The 21,587-nt window shown below is 65.0% G+C and overlaps 1 protein-coding gene across 1 annotated transcript; it reads right to left on the bottom strand.

The window, feature by feature from the left end:
- Positions 1-3,767: 3,767 nt before the first annotated feature.
- On the bottom strand, positions 3,768-18,172 carry TMEM255B (transmembrane protein 255B). The gene is made up of 9 exons (XM_004621378.1): positions 18,112-18,172; positions 15,995-16,137; positions 14,847-14,909; positions 12,482-12,571; positions 10,153-10,233; positions 9,211-9,296; positions 8,450-8,609; positions 7,548-7,688; positions 3,768-3,929 (listed from the first exon to the last, which is right to left on the bottom strand). Exons 1-9 carry the CDS (start codon positions 18,170-18,172, stop codon positions 3,768-3,770), a joined length of 987 nt encoding a protein of 328 aa, XP_004621435.1.
- Between the last annotated feature and the right edge of the window lie 3,415 nt (positions 18,173-21,587).

Consider the following 21,587-nt stretch of genomic DNA (forward strand, 5'->3'; position numbering starts at 1 on the left):
AGCAGAGGGTTCCAGAGACGGTTCCAGTGTCGAGACCGGTGCCCTATGTCCTGTCAGCAGCAGGGGACAGCAGGGAGACTGACTGCTCGGCCCAGCAGCCACGTGGCAAACGCCTGCGTGTGAACTGCGGGTGCAGGTGTGCGCGTGTGTGTGTGTGTGTGAGCTGCGGGGGAAGGTGTCTGTGTGAGGTGCGGGTGCAGGTGTGCACGTGTGTGTGAGCTGCGGGGGAAGGTGTGTGTGTGTGTGAGCTGCGGGGGAAGGTGTGTGTGTGTGTGAGCTTCAGGTGCAGGTGTGTGTGTGTGTGAGCTGCGGGTGCAGGTGTGTGTGTGTGTGAGCTGCAGGTGCAGGTGTGTGAGTATGTGTAAGCTGCGGGTGCAGGTGTGTGTATGAGCTGTGGGTGCAGGTGTGTGAGCTGCGGGTGCAGCTGTGTGTGTGTGAGAGCTGCGGGTGCAGGTGTGTGTGTGTGTGTGAGCTGAGGGTGCAGGTGTGTGTGTGAGCTGCGGGTGCAGGTGTGTGTGTGTGTGTGTGAGCTGCGGGTGCAGGTGTGCGTGTGTGTGTGCTGCGGGTGCAGGTGTGTGTGTGTGTGAGCTGCGGGTGCAGGTGTGCGCATGTGTGAGCTGTGGGTGCAGGTGTGTGTGTGTGTGTGAGCTGCGGGTGCAGGTGTGTGTGTGAGCTGCGGGTGCAGGTGTGTGTGTGAGCTGCGGGTGCAGGTGTGTGTGTGAGCTGCGGGTGCAGGTGTGTGTGTGTGTGTGAGCTGCGGGTGCAGGTGTGTGTGTGTGTGAGCTGCGGGTGCAGGTGTGTGTGTGTGTGAGCTGCGGGGGAAGGTGTGTGTGTGTGTGTGTGTGAGCTTCAGGTGCAGGTATGTGTGTGTGAGCTGCGGGTGCAGGTGTGTGTGTGTGTGAGCTGCGGGTGCAGGTGTGTGTGTGTGTGTGAGCTGCGGGGGAAGGTGTGTGTGTGTGTGTGTGTGTGTGTGAGCTTCAGGTGCAGGTATGTGTGTGTGTGAGCTGCGGGTGCAGGTGTGTGTGTGTGTGTGAGCTGCGGGGGAAGGTGTGTGTGTGTGTGAGCTGCGGGGGAAGGTGTGTGTGTGTGTGTGTGTGAGCTTCAGGTGCAGGTATGTGTGTGTGTGAGCTGCGGGTGCAGGTGTGTGTGTGTGTGTGAGCTGCGGGGGAAGGTGTGTGTGTGTGTGAGCTGCGGGGGAAGGTGTGTGTGTGTGTGAGCTGCGGGGGAAGGTGTGTGTGTGTGAGCTGCGGGGGAAGGTGTGTGTGTGAGCTGCGGGGGAAGGTGTGTGTGTGTGAGCTTCAGGTGCAGGTGTGTGTGTGTGTGTGAGCTGCGGGTGCAGGTGTGTGAGTGTATGTGAGCTGCGGGTGCAGGTGTGTGAGTGTGTGTGAGCTGCGGGTGCAGGTGTGTGTGTGAGCTGTGGGTGCAGGTGTGTGAGTGTGTGTGAGCTTTGGGTGCAGGTATGTGTGTGTGAGCTTTGGGTGCAGGTATGTGAGTGTGTGTGAGCTGTGGTGCAGGTGTATGAGTGTGTATGTGAGCTGTGGGTGAGCTGCAGTGCAGGTGTGTTTGTGTGTGTGTGAGCTGCGGGTGCAGGTGTGCGAATGTGTGAGCTGAAGATGCAGGTGTGAGTGTGTAAGCTGTGGGTGCAGGTGTGTGAGCTGCGAGTGCAGGTGTGTGAGTGTGAGTTGCGGGTGCAGGTGTGCTAGTGTGTGTGAGCTGTGAGCTGTGGGTGCAGGAGTGTTAGTGTGTGTGAGCTGAAGGTGCAGGTGTGTGTGTGAGCTGTGGGTGCAGGTGTGAGTGTGTGAGCAGTGGGTGCAGGAGTGTGAGTGTGTTTGTGTGTGAGCTTCAGGTGCAGGTGTGTGTGTGTGAGAGCTGTGGATGCAGGTATGCAAATGCGTGTGAGCTGTGGGTGCAGATGTGTGTGTGTGAGCTGCGGGTGCAGGTGTGCAAGTGTACACGTCTGTGTGTGTGTGAGGTGCATATGTGTGAGCTGCGAGGTTCGAGTGTGCACGTGCGTGAGGTGCAGTGTGTGCGTGTGAGCCGTGGGGTGCAAGTGTGCACGTCTGTGTGCGTGTGAGCTGCAGAGTGTGAGTACACGTCTGTGTGTACATGTGTGCATGAGGTGCAGTGTGTACATGTGAGCTGTGTGTGCAGGAGTGTGTACACGTGTGTGTGTGCACGCGTGTATCAGTGTACATGTGGGTCTGTGTGCCCTGGGTGGGCCATGTTGTGCGGGGTGTCTTGTGCGTGCTCAGACACCTACACACCCTGGTTGCAGGTGTGCGTGCACCTCCCACACCCTGGCCGGCCGCTGCCGCATCAGGGGCTCCGAGAGGCTCTTGGTGAGGGGAGGGGAACAGGGGCGTGGGGCTGGGAGCCTCGTGAGACCCTCACAGGTGCATGGGGGACCCCGCGACCAGCTGGTCTTGCCGGCACCTTGGGACTCTCCCCAGGCCCTTGGCACACAGCGTCCCACTTCCCGGGACTCGGTGGCTGTGTGCTGGGTCCCGACTATGGGCTGGCCCGGCGTGGCCGGCAGCCGGTGTGTGTGTGGCGGGCAGGGACCCCTCAGCTGTCGTGCCCAGGGCCGGGAGGGCCCAGGGTCCCGGGCTGAGCGGACGGTTCTGCTTCCCCGGCCCCTGGGGCTCACTTGGAGCCTGGTCCTCCCTGCAGCCTGCTGTCCTGCTCGGAGGCGGCTCCGGAATGTTCTGTGGAATGCATCCCTGGCTGCCGGGAGCGTCTTTGCAGCCAGCCCCATCTCTCGAGTCAGTGGGTGGCCGAGAGCAGCGGACACAGGCGGTCCGGAACCCGGGACCCCTGGGGTCAGAGTCGGGGGAGGGACCCTGACACTCTGGGCAGGCAGGGACCCTCCCCGAGGGCAGAGATGGAGCCCCACGGGGCTGCACCAGGGCAGAGGGCAGAGGGGAGCCGAGCTTCCTGCCGGGGGAGGGGTGGGCTGCGGGTCTGACTGCAGGTGGGAGGGGAGGAGAGCGGGTCTGACTGCAGGTGGAGGGGGAGGAGAGCGGCTGCAGCCTGGGAGAGGGGCAGGCGCCCAGAGCACAGGCAGGGGCTGGTGGAGGGCGTGTCTGCCCGGTGCTGCCACCCAGTGGTGTGTCCAAGGAAGAGTGCCTGGCCACCCGCCTCACACAGCAGCCCCCACTTCCGCGGCCCCTCCCTCCCCTGGACTCTGCAGCGGCCCCCGGGGACCCAGGGGCCAGCAGGCTCCCAGCCTCGGGGAGGGTGGCGGCTGGCCCAGGACGGCTAGCCAGCCCGGGGCTCCTCTGGGTGCACCCGTGCCCAGGCCGAGAGACGGAGGCTCTCCTCCCCGTTTCAGGTCCTGTCATCTGCCTACCAGGGGTGGGGGGCAGAGGCCAGCCCCGGCAGAAGTGGGGGAACGGGGGGGCCCACAGGATGAGACGCGCACAGCCCTGGGGACAGGCGGGAACAGCGGGTTCGAGCAACGGTGAAACCCGGGCAGCAGCTCCAGGGGGCGGGGAGCTGCCTCTGGCCCGCACGGGCACTCATGGGCAGTCGCAGGGGCTGTGCCCGGGAGCAGTGGCCGGGAGGGCCAGCTGGACACCAGGCTCCCCCGCTGGCCCCCCTCAGACTTCAGTCAGTGGGACCGGCTCCTGCCTCCCTGCCTCCCCGACGGGCGAGGAGGGGTGCGACAGGGGCTTCTGGAACTCGGGGCTGCTCAGAAGGGCGTGCCAGATGCTGCTTCATCCCCCAAGGGGTCAGCTGGGTCAGCCGTCTCTCCCACCCACCCCGTGTCACGGTGCGTAGGGCGGGGGCTTCTCCCCCGGGAGAAGGCGGGCCGGAGCATAGAAGGGGGGGGCGTCTGGTGGAAGCCCGCAGCTGGAACTGGACGGACGTGGCATATTCTCGGACAGGGAGAGGCCAGGGGCCAGCGAGACTGGGCAGTGGCCAGAGGGCTGCAACCAAACAGAGAGGTGTCCTCAGACGCCGAGCCCGCTGCTGTGGGCACGGGCCTCAGACATGCCCGGCTCAGCTCCTGGGTCCTCCTGCACCCGCAGGGCCCGAGCCGGAGCCCCGCCCGCTACATCTGACAGACACCAGCCCCCAGCGCCCACACTGGGGCCACTCCTGGGGGCCCACTGGACCCAGAGCACCGGGAGGGAGGCCCAGGTCCAGCTCCCTGGACCTCCTGGGAAAACTGTGAACTTGGCCCCGGGCTCAGCTCTCCTGACACCTGTCTGGGCACCCTGGGGGGCAGCACGGCTGACTCTAAACCCACCAGTCCACGTCAGAAGACACCCTGCACCTTGGTGGGGCTCATCCAGCCAGATGAAAGAACTAAGGTGGACGGGCCCCCTGACCACGCCTTTGCCCTGGCCTTGGGCTGGCCACAGGTAGGCTTGGACTCTGCCACCTCACAGCACCCTCCGGCCACCCCCCCCCCACCATCTGCACGTCCCACCGTCCAGCTTCCCGCGTGTTCTCTCTGCCATCTGCAGCCCCGGGGTCTCTCGCCAGCCTGCCGCCCACCCGCAGCCGTCCCTCTGTCCCCCCTCTCTCTGCCCACTGGCCTCCCGTCTGCTCGCTCTGCCAGTCACCCCCCAACCCGCCTCTTATTCACCCCCATCCCTGGGCGGCCGCGCCTCACTGTGTGAGTCCACCTGTCACATTGGCACTCTGGGTGAGCTGCAGGCACCTTGACTGGGCTGAAGTGACGTCAGTTTTCAGGGCACAGGTTGTGGGTCAGTACAGTTCTAGTTTTCCCCATGTGCCAACGACTCCGTAGTGTTTTCCTTGCGTCTCAGTGTCTGGGTAAGAGTTGCCTTCGTGAAGCTGGTGTCAGAGCAGTCAGACACGCCTTCCCACAGTCCAGGCGAGCCTCCCGGGCCTGTCAGCGAGAACCTTCTCTCTGCCCGAGTCCCCCGTATTCAGAGCCAGCAACGCCAGCCTGTGGCCACTCCATCCCCCCAGCCCGTCCCCACCAGGGTGCGGTATTCCGAAAGGACCATCACAAGCTGTAGATAAGCCAGGAACACCACCTGCTCAGTTCCAGGGCCCACGGTCCCCGAACTTTCTGTTTCTCCTAACCTACTGCCCTTTCTGATCACAAAAGGCACATCTGACCCCACGAGTGCAAGCACCAGTGAGCTAGCAGCTTCCGGCTCCAACCACACAGTAGCTACTCAGTCCTGGCCGGAAATGAGAAAGGCCACTGTGGTGTATACAACAGACACGAGGAGTTGGCCATAAGCAAGGCTCAGTCACCGGGAGACACAGAGTGGGCGCCACAGGCCCCAGAGGATGCCACAAATGACCCTGGGTGGCCACACGGACCATGGAGTAGGTCATCATGGGCCACGTCATAAGGACCACTGAGAGTGAACGAAACCACCACATGTCAGCCACCACGGGGGACAGGGTAAGCGTCCTTGGCCCAAACTAAACCCCTGAGGGCTACAGAATGGAAGCCGCAGGCCACAGAGTAAGTGACCACACACAGGCTCTAGGCCACCAACAACCACCGAGTGTGCCAGCACAGCCAGAGCCAACCGCCACCGACGATGTAGTAAATGGTCATGGAAGATGGGGACACCATAGACCACAGGTGACACCACCACAGCACACCAGGGAGTGAAGAGCCACAGGCCACAGGGTGGGCCGCCATGGACCACATGGAGTTAACTGCCCGCCAGGCCGCACCGGGCAGGCTGTCCCCACGGTCACCTATCACAGATGCCCGGTCACGGGTCTGAGCCAAGTCTCTCACTGGTGCTGAGTCCTGAAATCAGGCCATGCAGTAAGCTTCCGGAAGGTTCTCTTCTGACTGACAATGCAACCGGCAGTAACCCTCCCCCTCCCGGCACGGGGAGACTTCCCTGCTGAGCGTGGGGGTCTCCCCCATGGCGGGGGTGGTCTCTCCCCCTACCACGTGTGTGGAGCTGACCCTTTCCTCCCTGCTGTGGGCAGGATGGGCGCGTCTGAGGGCCCTCGGGGCCTGGTGTCTGCCGTGAGGAAAGGGGGCTGCGGGCCAGCAGAGCGCCCAGGGCCTGGCCGGGGAAGCGCTCTGAGGGGAGTCGTGGGTGAAGACTGGCCCAGCCAGTCGCTCCCCGGCTCTGTCGCTCGGGACAGGAGACCCGGCCCTCCCCAAGAAGAACTACACCTGTGAGCACTCTTCACAGGACCTCCGCGACCCGCCCGAGCAGCACGAGGGGCCCCCACAACGCCCCCACAACCCAGCACAGGCTCTGCTTCCTCGCGGTACTGTTGGTCCTCTCCTGCCCTGACAGCACTTCCTCCTGTGTGAGCATCGCGTCCCCCCCACACGCATGGTAGTTCCTGCTATGGTAGCACCACTTCCTCTCACACTGACATCACTTCTCCCTTCCACGGCCGTCATTCCTCCTCACGTGATGTCCCTTCCTCTGGTGTAGCGTCATTTCCTCCGTTCAGTGATGCCACTTCCGCCTTGCCCAGACATCACTTCCGCCTTGCTCTGATATCACTTCCCTCTCGCACTGGCACCTCTTCCTCTCTCCGAGGTGCTGTTTCCTCCTTGTGCTGGATGCCTCCCCGGTGTACAGCTGGCTCTCGCAGGGGCATCACTTCCTCCTCGTAGGACCTCGTTTCCTCTTTGTCGTGTCTCGCTTCCTCCCTCTGGCTCCCAGCAGGAGCACTGGGATGAGGGCGGCCACAGCCTGCCCTGCATAGCGGTGGTTCACCTCGGGGCCAGCTCCCGTAGCTGGGCGCCCTGGGGGTTAGCTGAGGTCCGGGACGGGTCGTGGCCGTGCCAAGGTGGCCAGAGGCTGCCGCTGGAGAGGGAGTGCCCTGCGCCCAGCCCAACTCCTGCCCCATCTCAGGAGACTGTCCCACAGGGCAGGGGCAGAGACCATGGCAAGATGCTGCTCAGGGCAAGATGTGGCTGAGGTTGGGAGAGCACCGGAAACTGAGGCAGGGGTGGCTGCCCATACACTCAGTTCCACAGACCTTGTAGCACCTGGCCCCACCGCCATCTAGTGTGTGTGCCCCCCCCCCGACCCAGGACCCCTCAGAGGCTGCACTTTTTTTTTTTTGCTTATTGGGTCACACGGCGATGCTCAGGGGCTACTCCTGGCTCTGCCCTCAGGAACTGCTCCAGGTGCAGGGCAGAGGTGCTCCCGCCATCCTGTCGTGCCCCCCCCCCCAGAGGCTTCGCCTTGGCCTCTGCCAGGTGCAGTCCCCGAGCCACAAGCAACCTCCCACGGGCCCAGCTCCCTGCAGACTCAGAGCCCGAAGGGGAGCCCAGGGCTGGTGGCGGGGCAGGAGCAGGCCTCGGGGGCCCCCACAGGACTGCAGAGCAGGGCCCCCGGCCATCACCGGGCGCTTCCTACAATGCGGAAGGGCCGGGTGGAGCCCTGTGACCCGAGCCAGAGGCAGAGCGAGCAGGTCTGTGGCCTAGGTCGACGGACACAGTGCGGGAGCAGCAGTGGGGTGAGGGGCCCCTGCCGGCCCCCCAGGAGTCTACATCTGTCCAGCTGCCAGCCCCTCTCTGGAAGGGCCCGGGTGGGCCGCCCCGGCACTCAGCCCTGGGTGCCTACCTGGAGGGGCAGCGGGTAGGATGAACAGGTGGGCAGTGCAGGTGCCGGGCAGAGGTCCGGGTGGGCCAGAACCTGGCGGGAAGGGCCATGGAGGGCCTGCAGGGAGCAGGCCAGGCCAGAGGCCAGCTGGTTCCAGGGCACCTGCCAAGAGGAAGTCAGGCTGGAGACCCCGCCCCTGCCGTCCCCAGAGCCAGCCCTAGCCTGTGGTATGCCCCAGTCCCCCCACCCAGCCCGCCTGGGGCTGCCTGGCCCCCTCCCAGCAGCCGAGCCCCCACACACACTGGGCAGCAGGGGCCATGGAGACCCCAGGGCACAGCCTTGGCCCCAGCTCCGGACCCCTCTCTGCGGCCAGCGAGCACCTCCTCAGCAATTCCGAAGGCCAGGCCTCAGGCTGTGGTCAGTCCCCAGGCCAGGACTGGGCCCGAGCGGGGAGTACGTGCAGAACTTGGTGTCCCTGCCACTGGGGCTGGGCTAGCGGGGGCCTCAGGGCAGAGCTCCCCCTGGGCCTGGGACTGTAGCCCTGGAGTGACTCACCCCACCAGCCACCTCCTGGGGCACCCCTGGGACCACCAAGGCAGCCGGGGCAGGACCCTCCTGAGCTGAGCTTCAGGGGAGTCCAGGTCCGGACTTGGGGGTCCATGGCAGGCCCTGGGGAGCCCTGCCCGCCCCAGAGAGCACGCAGCGCTCGGAGCCCCTCGGGCCCAGAGGGCTGTGCCAGCCTGTCCACATCTCTGGACAGGCCACAGGACGTTTGCCGGGGGTGCTGCCGTCGGGGCCTCTCCGGGTGTGCTGAGACAGAGCCAGCCCCACGCTGCCGGACCCTCAGCCCGCCGGGGCAAGTCCACAGGCCCCGGGCGAGGGCCAGCAGCTGGGCCCTGGCTCCGAGGCCCACAGCCACTCACCATGTCCTTGAAGGCGCCCAGCACGGCGGCAGTGGCGGCGCCCAGGAGCAGGCCCAGCGCGTTGAGCACGGTCGAGGCCCAGAGCAGCCGGTAGAGGTGGAGGGCGTCCCCACAGCCGCGCACACCCACAAACTCGTAGTAGGGGAGGGGGAGCTCCGTGCTGCAAGGATGGCCTGGTCACTGCAGCCCGCCTGGGCCATGCAGGCCATGGCCGGGAGGGTGGGGGCTGAGCTGGCGAGTGGTCTCGGGCCAGAAGCACCGGCTCTACCTGGGCTCCCTGGGGCAGAGCGTGACCCAGACCTGCACCCCAGCAGTCGGCTGGGACTGGGCTCTGGCCTGAGCCACCCAAGGAATGTGAGGGCTTGTGGGTGGTGGGACATGTACCTGGCACAGGTGAGTGTCATGTTCCTGTCCCAGGTGAGGGGGATGTACCTATGACAGGTGAGGGGGTGTACCTGCCCCAGGTGAGGGGGGTGTACCTGTCCCGGGTGAGGGGGGTGTACCTGTCCCAGGTGAGGGGGTGTACCTGTCCCAGGTGAGGGGCATGTACCTGTCCCAGGTGAGGGGGTGTACCTGTCCCAGGTGAGGGGGTGTACCTGTCCCAGGTGAGGGGCATGTACCTATGACAGGTGAGGGGGTGTACCTGTCCCAGGTGAGGGGAGTGTACCTATGACAGGTGAGGGGATGTACCTGTCCCAGGTGAGGGGGTGTACCTGTCCCAGGTGAGGGGCATGTACCTATGGCGGGTGAGGGCTCTGTACCTGTGGCAGGCGTAGAGGTCACAGCAGTAGCAGGTGTTGCTCTTCACCTTCAGTTGGCACTTGCCATTGGAGGAGTGGCAGGTGACCTGTGACAGAGGACACAGGCCTCATGAGCCCTGTCCTGTCTCAGCCCAGAGTGGGCGCTGCCCTGGGCCAACCCAGCAGCTCGGCCATGCCAAGCCTGTGCCAGGCCTGTCCCTGCCCCCCCCCCCGCCCTGCATGCCTCGCGCCCGTCCCCGAGACTAGAGGACCTGACTCAGCCTCCCAGGGAGCCCTGCGGCCAGCACCCATAACGGAAGGGGGTGTCTGGCAATGTGCTGCCCTGGGCAAACCCTCATGGGTTCGTGTGGAGACTCTCCAGGCGCGTCCCTCAGCTGCCCTGACTCAGAGCGCCAGGCCCCGTGCCTTGGGGGCATGGTTCTCTCTCCCCACTGCTCTTCAGCAGCAAGCAAGTGTGTGCCCGTGTCTGGGACAGTGGCACTGGCCTCGGGGACCTGGGAGGGTGGTACAGAGAGGGAGGGCTCCCCAGACTCTGGGCTCTGGCTCCAAAAGGTCCCAAGGGCAGAGCACCCTCGAAGGCCAGGAGCAGGGTCTCGGGGCCCCCAGGGGCCCCAGGGAGCCGGGAAGCTTGTGGGGACCCAGCCCCTCTCTACAGAACTTTCGCCAGGAGCCTTGGCACAGGGTCTCCTGGACGCCCAAACTGGCAGTGAGCTTGCAGGGGAGGGACAGAGAGATGAGACGGGGCCCACAGGCCAGCAGGGCTGAGAGCACAGGGTCCCAGACTGGCCGGAGGACGGACAGCTGGCCAAGCAGGGCAAGGGATTATGGTCATGCCAGGACAGGGCAGGAGGGGAAACTGAGGAAGTGTGGGCTCAAAGAACCCAGGTTGGGGGGGGCACGGAAGCCTCATGGACCCAGAATGCCAGCCACGGCGGTGCTCACCTCTGTCTGGTACACACCCGGCAAGGGCCCTGCCCCACTGGAGTAAAACTGGCACCTTCCCGCAGTGAGGGGGCGTGGGTCCTAGAGACAAGGAGACACAGAAGGGAAGGACACGGCCACCCTCCCACCCAGCCAGCGTGAGCCCTCGCACTCAGCAGGCACCTAGACCCCAGGTCATGGCTGGGCAGCTAACGGGCAGTCCTTGCACAGCCAGCCTCGGGGGGGCACTCCTGCAGCTCTTGACAAAGAGACCCCTAAGAGCGAACTCTGCTAGAGAGAGAGCAGAGATTTCAGACTAATTCACGCACCTCATCCATCCTTCCCAGATGGCCATCCAACTAACGTCTGACCGCTCGGCCATTCACGCACACCCACCCACCCAGACCCTCTGACCCTGTCCCAGCCCCAGCCCACCCTCCGTCGCTCTGATGTCACCAGCCCACCCTCAGCGAGCTGTCTGCTCGCCCTGCAACTCCCCTCCTCCCGTTCACGCCTCTCCCCAACCCCTTTCCAGACATCGTCCTTTTCTCCCAGCCCTCCACCTCCACCCAGTTCTTCCTGCTCTGCCCATCCTGTGTCATCTCTGCGACATGCCCATCCCTCCATCTGCGGCTTTACACACCGTTGGCTCAGCCCTCCTCTGGCCCTCCATCACCCCAGAACCCACTGCCACATTCAGCTCCCCCTCCCTGGGCCGTCCCCACCTGGTCCCCTCCACGGGCTGTCCCCACCCTGGTCCCCTCCACGGGCCGTCCCCACCTGCCCCTCTCCACGGGCCGTCCCCACCTGGTCCCCTCCATGGCTGTCCCCACCTGGTTCCCTCCAAGGCTGGCCCCACCCTGGTCCCCTCCACGGGCTGTCCCCACCTGGTCCCCTCCAAGGCTGTCCCCACCCTGGTCCCCTCCACGAGCTGTCCCCACCTGGCCCCCTCCACAGGCTGTCCCCACCTGGTCCCCTCCACGGGCTGTCCCCACCCTGGTCCCCTCCACGGGCCGTCCCCACCTGCCCCTCTCCACGGGCTGTCCCCACCTGGTCCCCTCCAGGGCTGTCCCCACCTGGTCCCCTCCATGGCTGTCCCCACCCTGGTCCCCTCCTCGGGCTGTCCCCACCTGGTCCCCTCCACGGCTGTCCCCACCTGCCCCCCTCCACGGGCCGTCCCGACCAGGTCCCCTCCATGGCTGTCCCCACCTGGTCCCCTCCAAGGCTGTCCCCACCTGGTCCCCTCCATGGCTGTCCCCACCGGGTCCCCTCCACGGGCTGTCCCCACCTGCCCCCCTCCATGGGCCGTCCCGACCAGGTCCCCTCCCCAGGCTGTCCCCACCTGGTCCCCTCCACGGGCTGTCCCCACCTGGTCCCCTCCATGGCTGTCCCCACCTGGTCCCCTCCACGGGGTGTCCCCACCCTGGGTCACTAGGGTGTCCAGCCCTCAGGCTGAGGTGAGTGAAGGAGCAGACCCATCAAGGGACCGTCCAGTCTCAAGTGGCCTCTGCAGGGCTGCTGCCCATTGAGACCTGACCCCAGGCCCCTCCTCTGCTGGCTCTCCCCGCACCCCCCTGCCCTGCACTGCTGCTCTGGCCCTCGGGGTGTGAGAGGCCTGGTGACATCCTCAGTTTGGCAGGAGGCGGCTCCCAGAGTCTTCCTGCACAGACCGTGTGGAGAGAAGTCGGAGCAGGGCCGAGGGCGGCGTGCACGGCTCCCCCTTGGCAGGACCGTACGAGGGCCGGCCTGAGTCTGTGAATCCACTGCCATTCTCCGAGTGGGCGTGTGTGAGAGCGCGGGAGCCCTGTGCGCATGACACGTTTGCTCTGTGTCTGTGCGTGTGTCCTGGGTGCTATGTGTGTGGGTCCCACACGCACGTGTCTTTGTATAGGCATGCTCACGTGTAGGCATATGTGAGCATGTGTGGGCGTGTGTGAACATGTGTGGCCATGAGTGAGCATGTGTGAGCTTGTGTGGGCATGTGTGAGTGTGTGAGTGTGTTGGCATGTGTGAGCATGTGTGAGCATGTGTGCGCATGTTCGAGGGTGTGTGAGTGTGTGTGGGCATATGTGGGCATGTGTGAGCGTGTCTGAGCTTGTGTGGGCATATGTGGGCATGTGTGAGCATGTGTGAGCATGTGCGAGCGTGTCTGAGCGTGTGTGGGCATATGTGGGCATGTGTGAGCGTGTGTGAGCATGTGTGAGCATGTGTGAGCGTGTGTGAGCGTGTGTGAGCGTGTGTGAGCGTGTGGGGAATCCTGCAGGAATCAGAACAGGGCACGAGGGGAAAGGTCCAGGCCTGTGCTGGCCAGGTCGGGCGGGGAAGGCTCCAGCGGGTGCCTCAGACTCACCATGTGCCGAGCAGCGAACACGCCATCCACAACAGCACAGCAGAAGGCGGCCACCATGCCAAAGCTGATGAAGACGATCGCAGCGACCAGCTGGGGGGACCAGAGCAGTGTGGGTGCCGCCCCCCGGGCCCCCCGGAGGGGCAGGCGGCGCTGTGCCCCACACCCAGCTGGTCTGGAGTCCCTGCGTGGCCCCTGGTTCCACCCTCTTTTGCCCCCTGTCCCCCAGGCCAGCCGTCCCCTGTGGAGCAGACGAGAGTGGACGGCTTGACTGGCCACTGTCCGCAGCCTGAGGGGAGGCCGCTGTCCCGTCCTCTGCCTGTTCTGCACTGACCCTCAGGGAGAGGACCCCAGGGCGGAGAGCAGACACCGCGCACTCCCCTCAGGGCTCCGTGGCCTCCTTCACTCCTTTCCTCTAGAAGACTGCCCTCTGGTAAAGGCTCTCTGCCGGACAAGGGCAGAGTCCCGCCCAGACCCTGAACTGCTGCGCCCGGTGGCCATGCTCACCTCCCAAGTGCTCGGGCACCGGGAAGTGACAGGTTGGTGCTGGCCCCCGTGGGCCCCAGCTGCCAGCTGCTCAGGGTCATCAGCCCAGAAGGTGGGTGGTCAGGCCCAGGCTGCCCACACTGTCCCGGCCAGTGAGTGGGAAGGTCCTGGCCAGCCCCCCGGAGCCAGCCACCCCCGCGCCCGGGCCGGAGCAGCTCCCCGAGCTGGCAGGAGACTGGGTGGCTCAGGGCCCTCCATGGCAACAGACCCGCACTGAGGAGAGCGGCCCCCGGTGGGACCCCAAACCGTCCCTGACGACAGCTGGGCCTCTCTGGTGACGGGGGAGACCCCCAGTGCCACACTCCAGGCTGGGGCACAGGCGCTGACCCAGCCCTGGGAGAAGACCCCGCGGGGCCCCAGGAAAGGGTCTGCGGTGGGCCGCCTCCCTGAGAGCCTCCAGCAGAGCCACCGCCGGCTCCGGACGCCCACCAGCCTGCCAATCGGCGCCTGCCAAAGGACGTCGAAACAGGTGACGGTGCAAGGGCAGCCGACACTTGGGGTCTGGGGGGACCTGCAGGGACCACCCGGGGCAGGTAGGAGGGGTGGCGGCTCTGGGCTCTCGTGGGCTAAGCTCAGGAGCTGTGTGGGGCTGGCTGCCGGGGCCAGCACAGGTGCAGTGAGTGGACACACGCACTGCAGGGCCCCCGGGCACAGGGAGGGGCTGCATTCTGGCCACTCGTGGCACGGATGGACAGAGGGGAGTGGTGGTCTCTGTCCCGCCCAGCCAGTCTGGGGTCTCTGTCCCGCCCAGCCAGTCTGGGGTCTGTATCCCGCCCAGCCAGTCTGGGATCTGTGTCCCGCCCAGGGCAGTCTGGGGTCTGTGTCCCGCCCAGGGCAGTCTGGGGTCTGTGTCCCGCCCAGCCAGTCTGGGGTCTGTGTCCCGCCCAGCCAGTCTGGGGTCTGTGTCCCGCCCAGGGCAGTCTGGGGTCTGTGTCCCGCCCAGGGCAGTTACGTGTCTGTGTCCTGTCCTTCTCAGGAGGAGGCCCCAGGTCACCTTGCACTCAGCCACCAACCCACAAATGAAATCTCTGGTTCCAAACAGCAAAGGGCGTCCTGATAAGCAAAGGTGGGGGTGGGGGGCCGGGTCCCATGCCTCATGATTCCCCCGCCCCCTGCCTCCTGTCCAGACCTGGACCACAAGGTCACGGCCGTCCTGACCAGGATGGGACACGGGGCTCCTCTGTCCCTTCCCCAAGGACCCCAGGTGGAGACGGGCTCTGGCGGAGCTCCAGGCCCCTGTGGCAGATGCAGGTACACAAGGGCCACCTCCTGTGCCCGTCCACAGCACGGGGCAGACCCACCGCCTGTGCCCGTCCACACAGCACGGACAGAGCCAGGAAGGGGAGCCAGTGGGAGAGGGAGAGAGGGGCGGGGTGGGAGGGGAGAGGGGTGTAAGCTAGGGAAGACGCTCCTCTTTCCTCTTCTCTCTCCACCCAGTGTCCCCACGGAAGACCCCCACCTCTGCCCCCAGCTCAGGGTTACTGGGACTCAGAGGAGGGACGAGGCTTCCCAGGTGCAGTGGAAGCCCCTCCCCCTCTGCCCCTGTGTGCCCTCCCCCTCCCCTCTGCCCCTGTGTGCCCTCCCCCTCCCCTCTGCCCCTGTGTGCCCTCCCCCTCCCCCTCAGCCCTTGTGTGCCCTCCCCCTCCCCCTCTACCCGTGTGTGCCCTCCCCCTCCCCCTCCCCTTCCCTCTCTGCCCCTGTGTGCCCTCCCCCTCCCCCTCTGCTCCTGTGTGCCCTCCCCCTCCCCCTCTGCCCGTGTGTGTGCCTCAGCCCCTCCCCCTCTGCCCGTGTGCCCTTGGCGCCCCCCCCAGCCCTTCCTTACCACCTGCCTTCTGTTCTCCACCAGGTGGATGCCGAGGATCCCCAGGAAAGAGCCAAAGCCCAGCTAGAGGGAGGAGACGAGCACCATGAGGGGTCAGCCCCTCGTGTCCTGCGGGGGTCTCTGCACACACAGGCATGGGCCAGGGTCACAGTGGGTAAGACCCCAATACCCAGAGGGCCCCGGAGGGACTGGTGAGCCTCAGCCCTCATGCCTTCTCCGGGCCCCGCCTGCGTCCCCACGCCCGCCTCCCCACAGCCACCAGACAAGGCACTACATCAGATGTCCCAAGTGGCCCCTGGGGAAGACCCCTCCCCCGAGAGCAGTGTGTGCCACCTGTGGGTCCTGTCACCCAAGCGTCTGTGTCCTGCCCTTCAAGTGTCTGTGTCCTGTCACCTGAATGCTCCAGCGCCCACGTGTACGAGTGTCCCGTCACCCAGTGTCCTGCCACCCAGTGTCCTGCCACCCAGAGTCCATGTGTCCCGTCACCCAGTGTCCGTGTGTCCCGTCACCCAGAGTCCGTGTGTCCTGTCACCCAGTGTCTGTCTGTCCTGTCACCCAGAGTCCGTGTGTCCCGTCACCCAGTGTCCTGCCACCCAGAGTCCATGTGTCCCGTCACCCAGAGTCCGTATGTCCCGTCGCCCAGCGTCCGTGTGTCCCGTCACCCAGAGTCCGTGTGTCCCGTCACCCAGTGTCCGTGTGTCCCGTCACCCAGTGTCCGTGTGTCCCGTCACCCAGAGTCCGTGTGTCCTGTCACCCAGTGTCTGTCTGTCCTGTCACCCAGCATCCGTGTGTCCTGTCACCCAGTGTCTGTCTGTCCTGTCACCCAGTGTCTGTCTGTCCTGTCACCCAGAGTCCGTGTGTCCCGTCGCCCAGCGTCCGTGTGTCCCATCACCCAGTGTCTGTCTGTCCTGTCACCCAGTGTCCGTGTGTCCCGTCACCCAGCGTCTGTGTGTCTTTGGGGAGCAGACTGAGGCACCGTGTGTGGGGACAGTGGCTCTGCTGCCCCCAAGCCCCTCGGGCCTCCTTCCAAGCAGGGAGGTGGCACTCCTGAAAGACAGCCCAGCCCTTGCCGGAGGACCTGGCAGTTTCAGGGTCCCCGGCCCCTCATGGCCCCACTGGCCCACACCCGTCCCTCTGGCCTCACTCACGATGATGCCCGGGTAGTAGCCCCCCACAGACACGTTCTCCGTGCGGGATGTGGCAGCGAGGCCGATGGTCAGGATGAGAGTGGACAGGGCCAGCAGGGCCAGCACAGACCACAGGGCTACCTTCCTCCTGCCAGCAAACCCTCCTGGAAGCACAGAGGGGCACAGAGGGGGTGCCCGGCGCCCGGTGCCCGTCCCGGGAGCAGCCGGAGGAGCACCCCAGCCTCAGCCAGGCGCCACCGCCAAATCGGACCCACGGCCCTCCCCTCCCGCTGCCTGGCGAGATGCGGCCCCACGAGGGACAGACCCTGAGGCACGACCTGCAGCGCTGCTGGGCAGAAAGTGGGCGGGAGGGGTCCCTTCCCAGAAGGCCGCGCCCGCCTCTGCCCGTGCGGGGCCAGACACACCCGCTCCTTCCTGCTGAGGACAGCCGCAGTGACAGGAGGTGGAGGGGGGCGGGCAGGCCACACGCCACACGCCCGGGCCGCTGGGCTCCGTGTGCCCTGGGCTCCAGCAGCACAGCGGTGGAAGGCAACAGACGCTCCCCCGTGTCGAGTCTCCGGCCAACACCACAGGCGTGCACGCGTGCTCTTGTGTGCCCATGCCCATGTGTGTCCTCATGTGTGTTACATGCACATTCTGGCATGAATGTGCCCACTGTGTGTGTTGTGTGACTACCTGTGCCCAGTGTAAACACATGTGCAAGATGTGTGTGTTCTGTGTACACGTGTGTGCTCACACGTGTACATGAGTGTTTCCTTTCATGTGAATGCAGTCTTGCACGTGTGAACATGCATGCCAAGTGCAGTTTGTGTGCGTGGATGGCTGTGTGGTAGCGGTTGTATGGATGTGCTGGTGTGTGTCATGTGGAGAGGTGGGACACTGGCCCCGCCTGGCTCAATGGCCAGACCAGCCACACGCACCGTCACCCTCGGGTTGCCCGTCCTGCTGACTCACGGCCCCAGGGCTCTTGGCCCCTCAAGGTCAGGCCAGGACAGAGGGCGGCACTGCGGGAGAGCGCGGCCCCTCTGGGGCCACACGTCCACTGCAGGCTGGAGGACGCAGCTGCCCAGTGCCCTCGGCTCTACCCTTTCCCCGGAAGGCCCCTGAGCCTCTGACTCCCCACCTGGGGACACGAGTCAGGCTGTTGGCCCCCAGGAGACCCCAGCCCCATCTCCGGGTCAGGAAGGTCCTGGCACGAACCCTGCACCCTGCAAGGGCTGCTCCTGGCCCTGCCCCCGTCTCAGTGCCCGTCCCCACCTCCCTCCTGAGACGGCCGAGCCCAGAGAGCAACACCCGGCCGTGCCTGCGGGGCAGAGCAGGTCCTGGGAACCACAGGGCCCTGACCTCTGCTTCTTCGCTGTTGTCGTTTCTCTGGGAACCAAACCTGCTGATGCTCAGCGAGCTCCTGGCCCTGCACTCAGGGGTCACTCCCGGTGGGCTCAGGAGACCACGGGGGATGCTGGGAACCAAACCCGAGCCAGCGCGCGCAAGGCCGGTGCCCTCCCCTCTGCCATGCTCCAGTCCCAGGGCCAGTCTCTGGAGCCCCCGGGCACAGCTCTGTGTCGCTGCGGGCACCGCGGGCAGCAGGCCTGAGCTGATTCCGTGCGCACCCGCACCCACATACGGAGCCCGTCCCCGGGGTCCTGGAGGGGCGGCCCTCCCGGCACAGGTGAGGGCCGAGCACAGGGGGCCTCGCACGCCAGGCCAGGCCCCGGAGGACAAGCGGCGCAGCCAACCTGCTGGCAGACGGGGCTGCCGGGGCGTTGGACGGTCACCAGGGACACGGCCGCCTGCCCGTCCCACAGGGAGCTCCTGCCAGCTCCAGCCTGCAGTCGGCACCTGCTGGGTGGGGGCCGCGGGGGGCTCGGTGGAGAGGGCGGCCACTGCTCTGTGCTCGCCCGTCAGACGTGGGCGAGCCTTGGCGAAACTGAGGCTTCCAGGTCCAGGCTGGGCCTCGAGGCTGGACCCCGGCAGCCCTCCCGACCCGGGCCCATACCCCCTCGGCCAGTGCTCCCGGCCAGCGCTGCCCCCAGCGCCAAGACTAAGGCTGCAGCTCCCGGGGCGGGGGGAGGGGTCCCTTCCTGGGGGTAGGCCAGGCGGCCTGCACAGAGCCTCACCTGTCCTGTCCAGCAGGGCCGAGGGTCCCGGCTCCGGCCGTGGCACCGCGGGGCACTGCATCCCCTGGCTGGGGCGGGCGCCTGCACCGGGCAGCTCAGCTGTCCTGCCGCAGCAGCCTGGGCTGTGGTGACAGTCTGGCAGACGGCCCCGCCTCTCGCTGCCACCACCCTCCCCTGCACCCCTCCCGCCCTGGCCCTGCACCTGCTCACCACGCCCGGGCGCCCCCACCTGTGCCTGCAGAGGGCAGGTCCCTGTCTCCACTGGGGCCGCCCCCACCTTCCTGTCAGAGGCAACACAGCACTGCACCGCATGCTCCATGGAGCCACACGCGTGTCGTGAGCCTCTGCCCCATGGGGACGTACGCATGAGCCTCTGCCTCACGGAGCTGCACGCGTGTCATGAGCCTCTGCCCCACGGAGCTGCACGCGTGTCATGAGCCTCTGCCCCATGGAGCTACAGCTCAAGACGAAGTGGGCTGGCTGTGGGGGCAGGACAGGGGTCTGGGGCAGGTGGGTTTGAGACCGCCAGTGCTCAGGCTGAGCAAGGCTGCCCTACCTCTGCAGGCATTCTGCAGACGGCCCCCAGGCAAGCTGCAGGGTCCGGCCCAGAACACACACACACACACACACACACACACACACACACACACACACACACACACATACACGTGGACTCTGGGCATCAGCTATGGGAGAAAGCAGAGCCCCCACTGGCCGGCAGCAGCGAGCCCACGGCCCCCACACCGTGTCGGGCGGAGTGGCCTCGGGCCCCACCTGCAGTGTTGGGCACATGGGCCCTGGCGCCATGGGGAGGCCACAGGGCAGGGCCCGAGTCCCCACCCTGGCCTGAGCTGGCCCCCCGTGGCCTGCGGGGACTGTGGAGAGGCCCCACGCAGCCTGTCGGGCCCTGACACAGGCCAGGAGCAGCGGAGAAGCCGCCTGAGACAGGGCCCAGGGCAGGACGGAGGGGGCCTCAGGCTGGGGTCAGCAGGGCTGCGTCCGGGGGCTCCACGTGGCCTGAGGGGCTGGGGCTTGTCAGCAGAACTGGGTGGGCTTGTGGATAGGACCCTGCCAGCTGGACCCTCACCTGCCCTGGCGTCTCTGGGCTTCACGAGGAGAGGGGCAGGGCGGGGAGAGGGGCAGGGCGGGGAGAGCCGGGCCGTGGGCCTCCCCGTAGCAGCATCCACGCTGACCGCACACGGCAGACGCAGGCACGTGTTGCCACGGCAGGGACCTGGTGCCGAGGTCTGACCCCAGAGCTGGGCCCTGTGACTGGCTGAGGCCTGTCGCGCCACTAAATCTGCGTCTTTGTAGAGAGAAACTACTAGAATGTTCACATAACAGTGCAAGCACAGGACTGCCCGTGTCCCTCCCAGGGAGAGTCCAGGGCTGGCTGCATGCAAGTCTGGTGGGTGAGGAGGGGCCAAAGTCCCTCAGAGCGGCAGAAATTTGGTTCACTCTGTGCGCATGCACTGTCCAGCCCCACATGTCTGCACTGCCCAGCCCCACGTGTGTACCTTCACTGTCCAGCCCCACATGTGTACCCACACTGTCCAGCCCCATGTGTGCACCTGCACTGTCCAGCCGTAACGCAGCATTCCTCTTACTGGGAACCAGTCCAGGCTCAGCGACGCTCTCAGCTCTCCCAGCTCTGTGTTGCCCGCTGAGCGCCAGCCCTGCCCCCCTTCCCGGCCCCAGCACATGCCCGCTGCAGGCCTGTGTGATGACATTGCCACCAGGCAGGAGTCTGCCTGCCGCCATGCAGCTGCCACTGAGGGCTCCAGGGCTCAGAGCTGGTGCCTGGGGCGGCTGATGGCTCGGATACTCACCTACTGCCTGTGGAAATGACATCCCTTGAGGACCCTACGCCACAGCCAGAGCAGACCAGGTGCCCAGCCCACCCCTGCCGCAGCTTCCAGGACCTCAGACCTGCATCCAGCTCCAAAGATTAGCCTAGAACCTGTTCAAATGTATGCACGTGTGCGTGTACACGTGGGTACACGAGTGTGTGCATGTGTGTGAACGTGTGTGCACACGTGTGTGCTTGTTTATCTGGTATGCACGCAGTGTATCTATGAGCACAGGTGATGTCGGTAATGGCCTTCCTTTTTCAACTTTGAATGACAGTGTGAAATGGACAGGCCTTGGCAAAGCATTCGCCACTGTGTGAGCACGCTAGAGTGACAGGGCGATGACAGAGAAGTCACATGACAGGGACACATATGGACTCAATCCTCTTGGTATGCACAGAACACAGGTGAGTTTGATCATGCGTACACATGTCATCACACACAGCCACATACTCAATCATGTCAGTGCACACGTGTCAACCCATGTGGCCATTGCATGCATGTGCACACACGACACACATGGTTACACACATCATCATGCACTGACACGTGTGTATCAGATCATGTTGGCACATATGAGACGTACACACACATGTAAGCATGTGCTTTGCTCACTGGCAGTGCACATGCAGGCATGCCCTGGCACACATATGACTTGCATTTACTCATGTGCACAGTCCCCAGAGGGTCCTGAGTGAAAGTCTATGTGATGCCATGCCCAAGAGACAGTGTGGGTGGGCAGGGCCTTCTGGTTCTTAAACATCACTGCTGCCCGGCACTCACACAGCACGGGCTGTCTCAGTGGCCAGTGGCCCTTTGCTATTTTGATACAGATTTGGGGGACATGGGAAGCATTTGAGGCAAGTACAGGGACTGACTAGCCTCTACTCTCCCCAGAGCCCATCCTGATCTGGGGCCCTTCCTGATTTGGAATCACTTTCTGACCTGCAGATCCCTTCCTGATCTGGGATCTCTTCCTGATCTGGGGATCCCTTCCTGATCTGGGGATCCCTTCCTGATCTGGGATCCCTTCCTGATCTGGGATCCCTTCCTGGTCTGGAATCCCTTCCTGGTCTGGAAAATCCTTCTGATCTGGGATACATTCCTGGTCTGGGAAATCCTTCTGATCTGGGTTACATTCCTGGCCTGGGGAATCCCTTTCTGATCCGAGATCCCTCCCTGGTCTGGGAAATCCTTCTGATCTGGGAAAAATTCCTGGTCTGGGGAATCCTTTCCTGATCTGGGGACCCTTTCCTGATCTGGGATCCCTTCCTGATCTGGAGACCCCTTTCTGATCTGGGACCCCTTTCTTATCTAGGACCCCTTCCTGATCTAAGGACTCCTTCCTGATCTAGGGACCCCTTCTGATCTAGGGACCCCTTCCTGATCTGGGGACCCCTTCCTGATCTGGGATCCCTTCCTGAGCAGAGTCCTTCCTCTTTTCTGAGGCCCCCCTCTCCTTGTTGCCTGCTTGGGATCAGATCATGTGTGCTCTCTTGTTCCCTGAGCAATCACATGAACATGTGCCAGTGAACATACATGCACATGCATACTTGAACACACATGCACGCACATACATGTGCACACATGAGCACATGTACACATATATAAACTGCACACATATAT

Source organism: Sorex araneus, chromosome 1 (genome assembly GCF_027595985.1).
Source record: "Sorex araneus isolate mSorAra2 chromosome 1, mSorAra2.pri, whole genome shotgun sequence".
NCBI classification, from domain to species: Eukaryota; Metazoa; Chordata; class Mammalia; order Eulipotyphla; family Soricidae; genus Sorex; species Sorex araneus.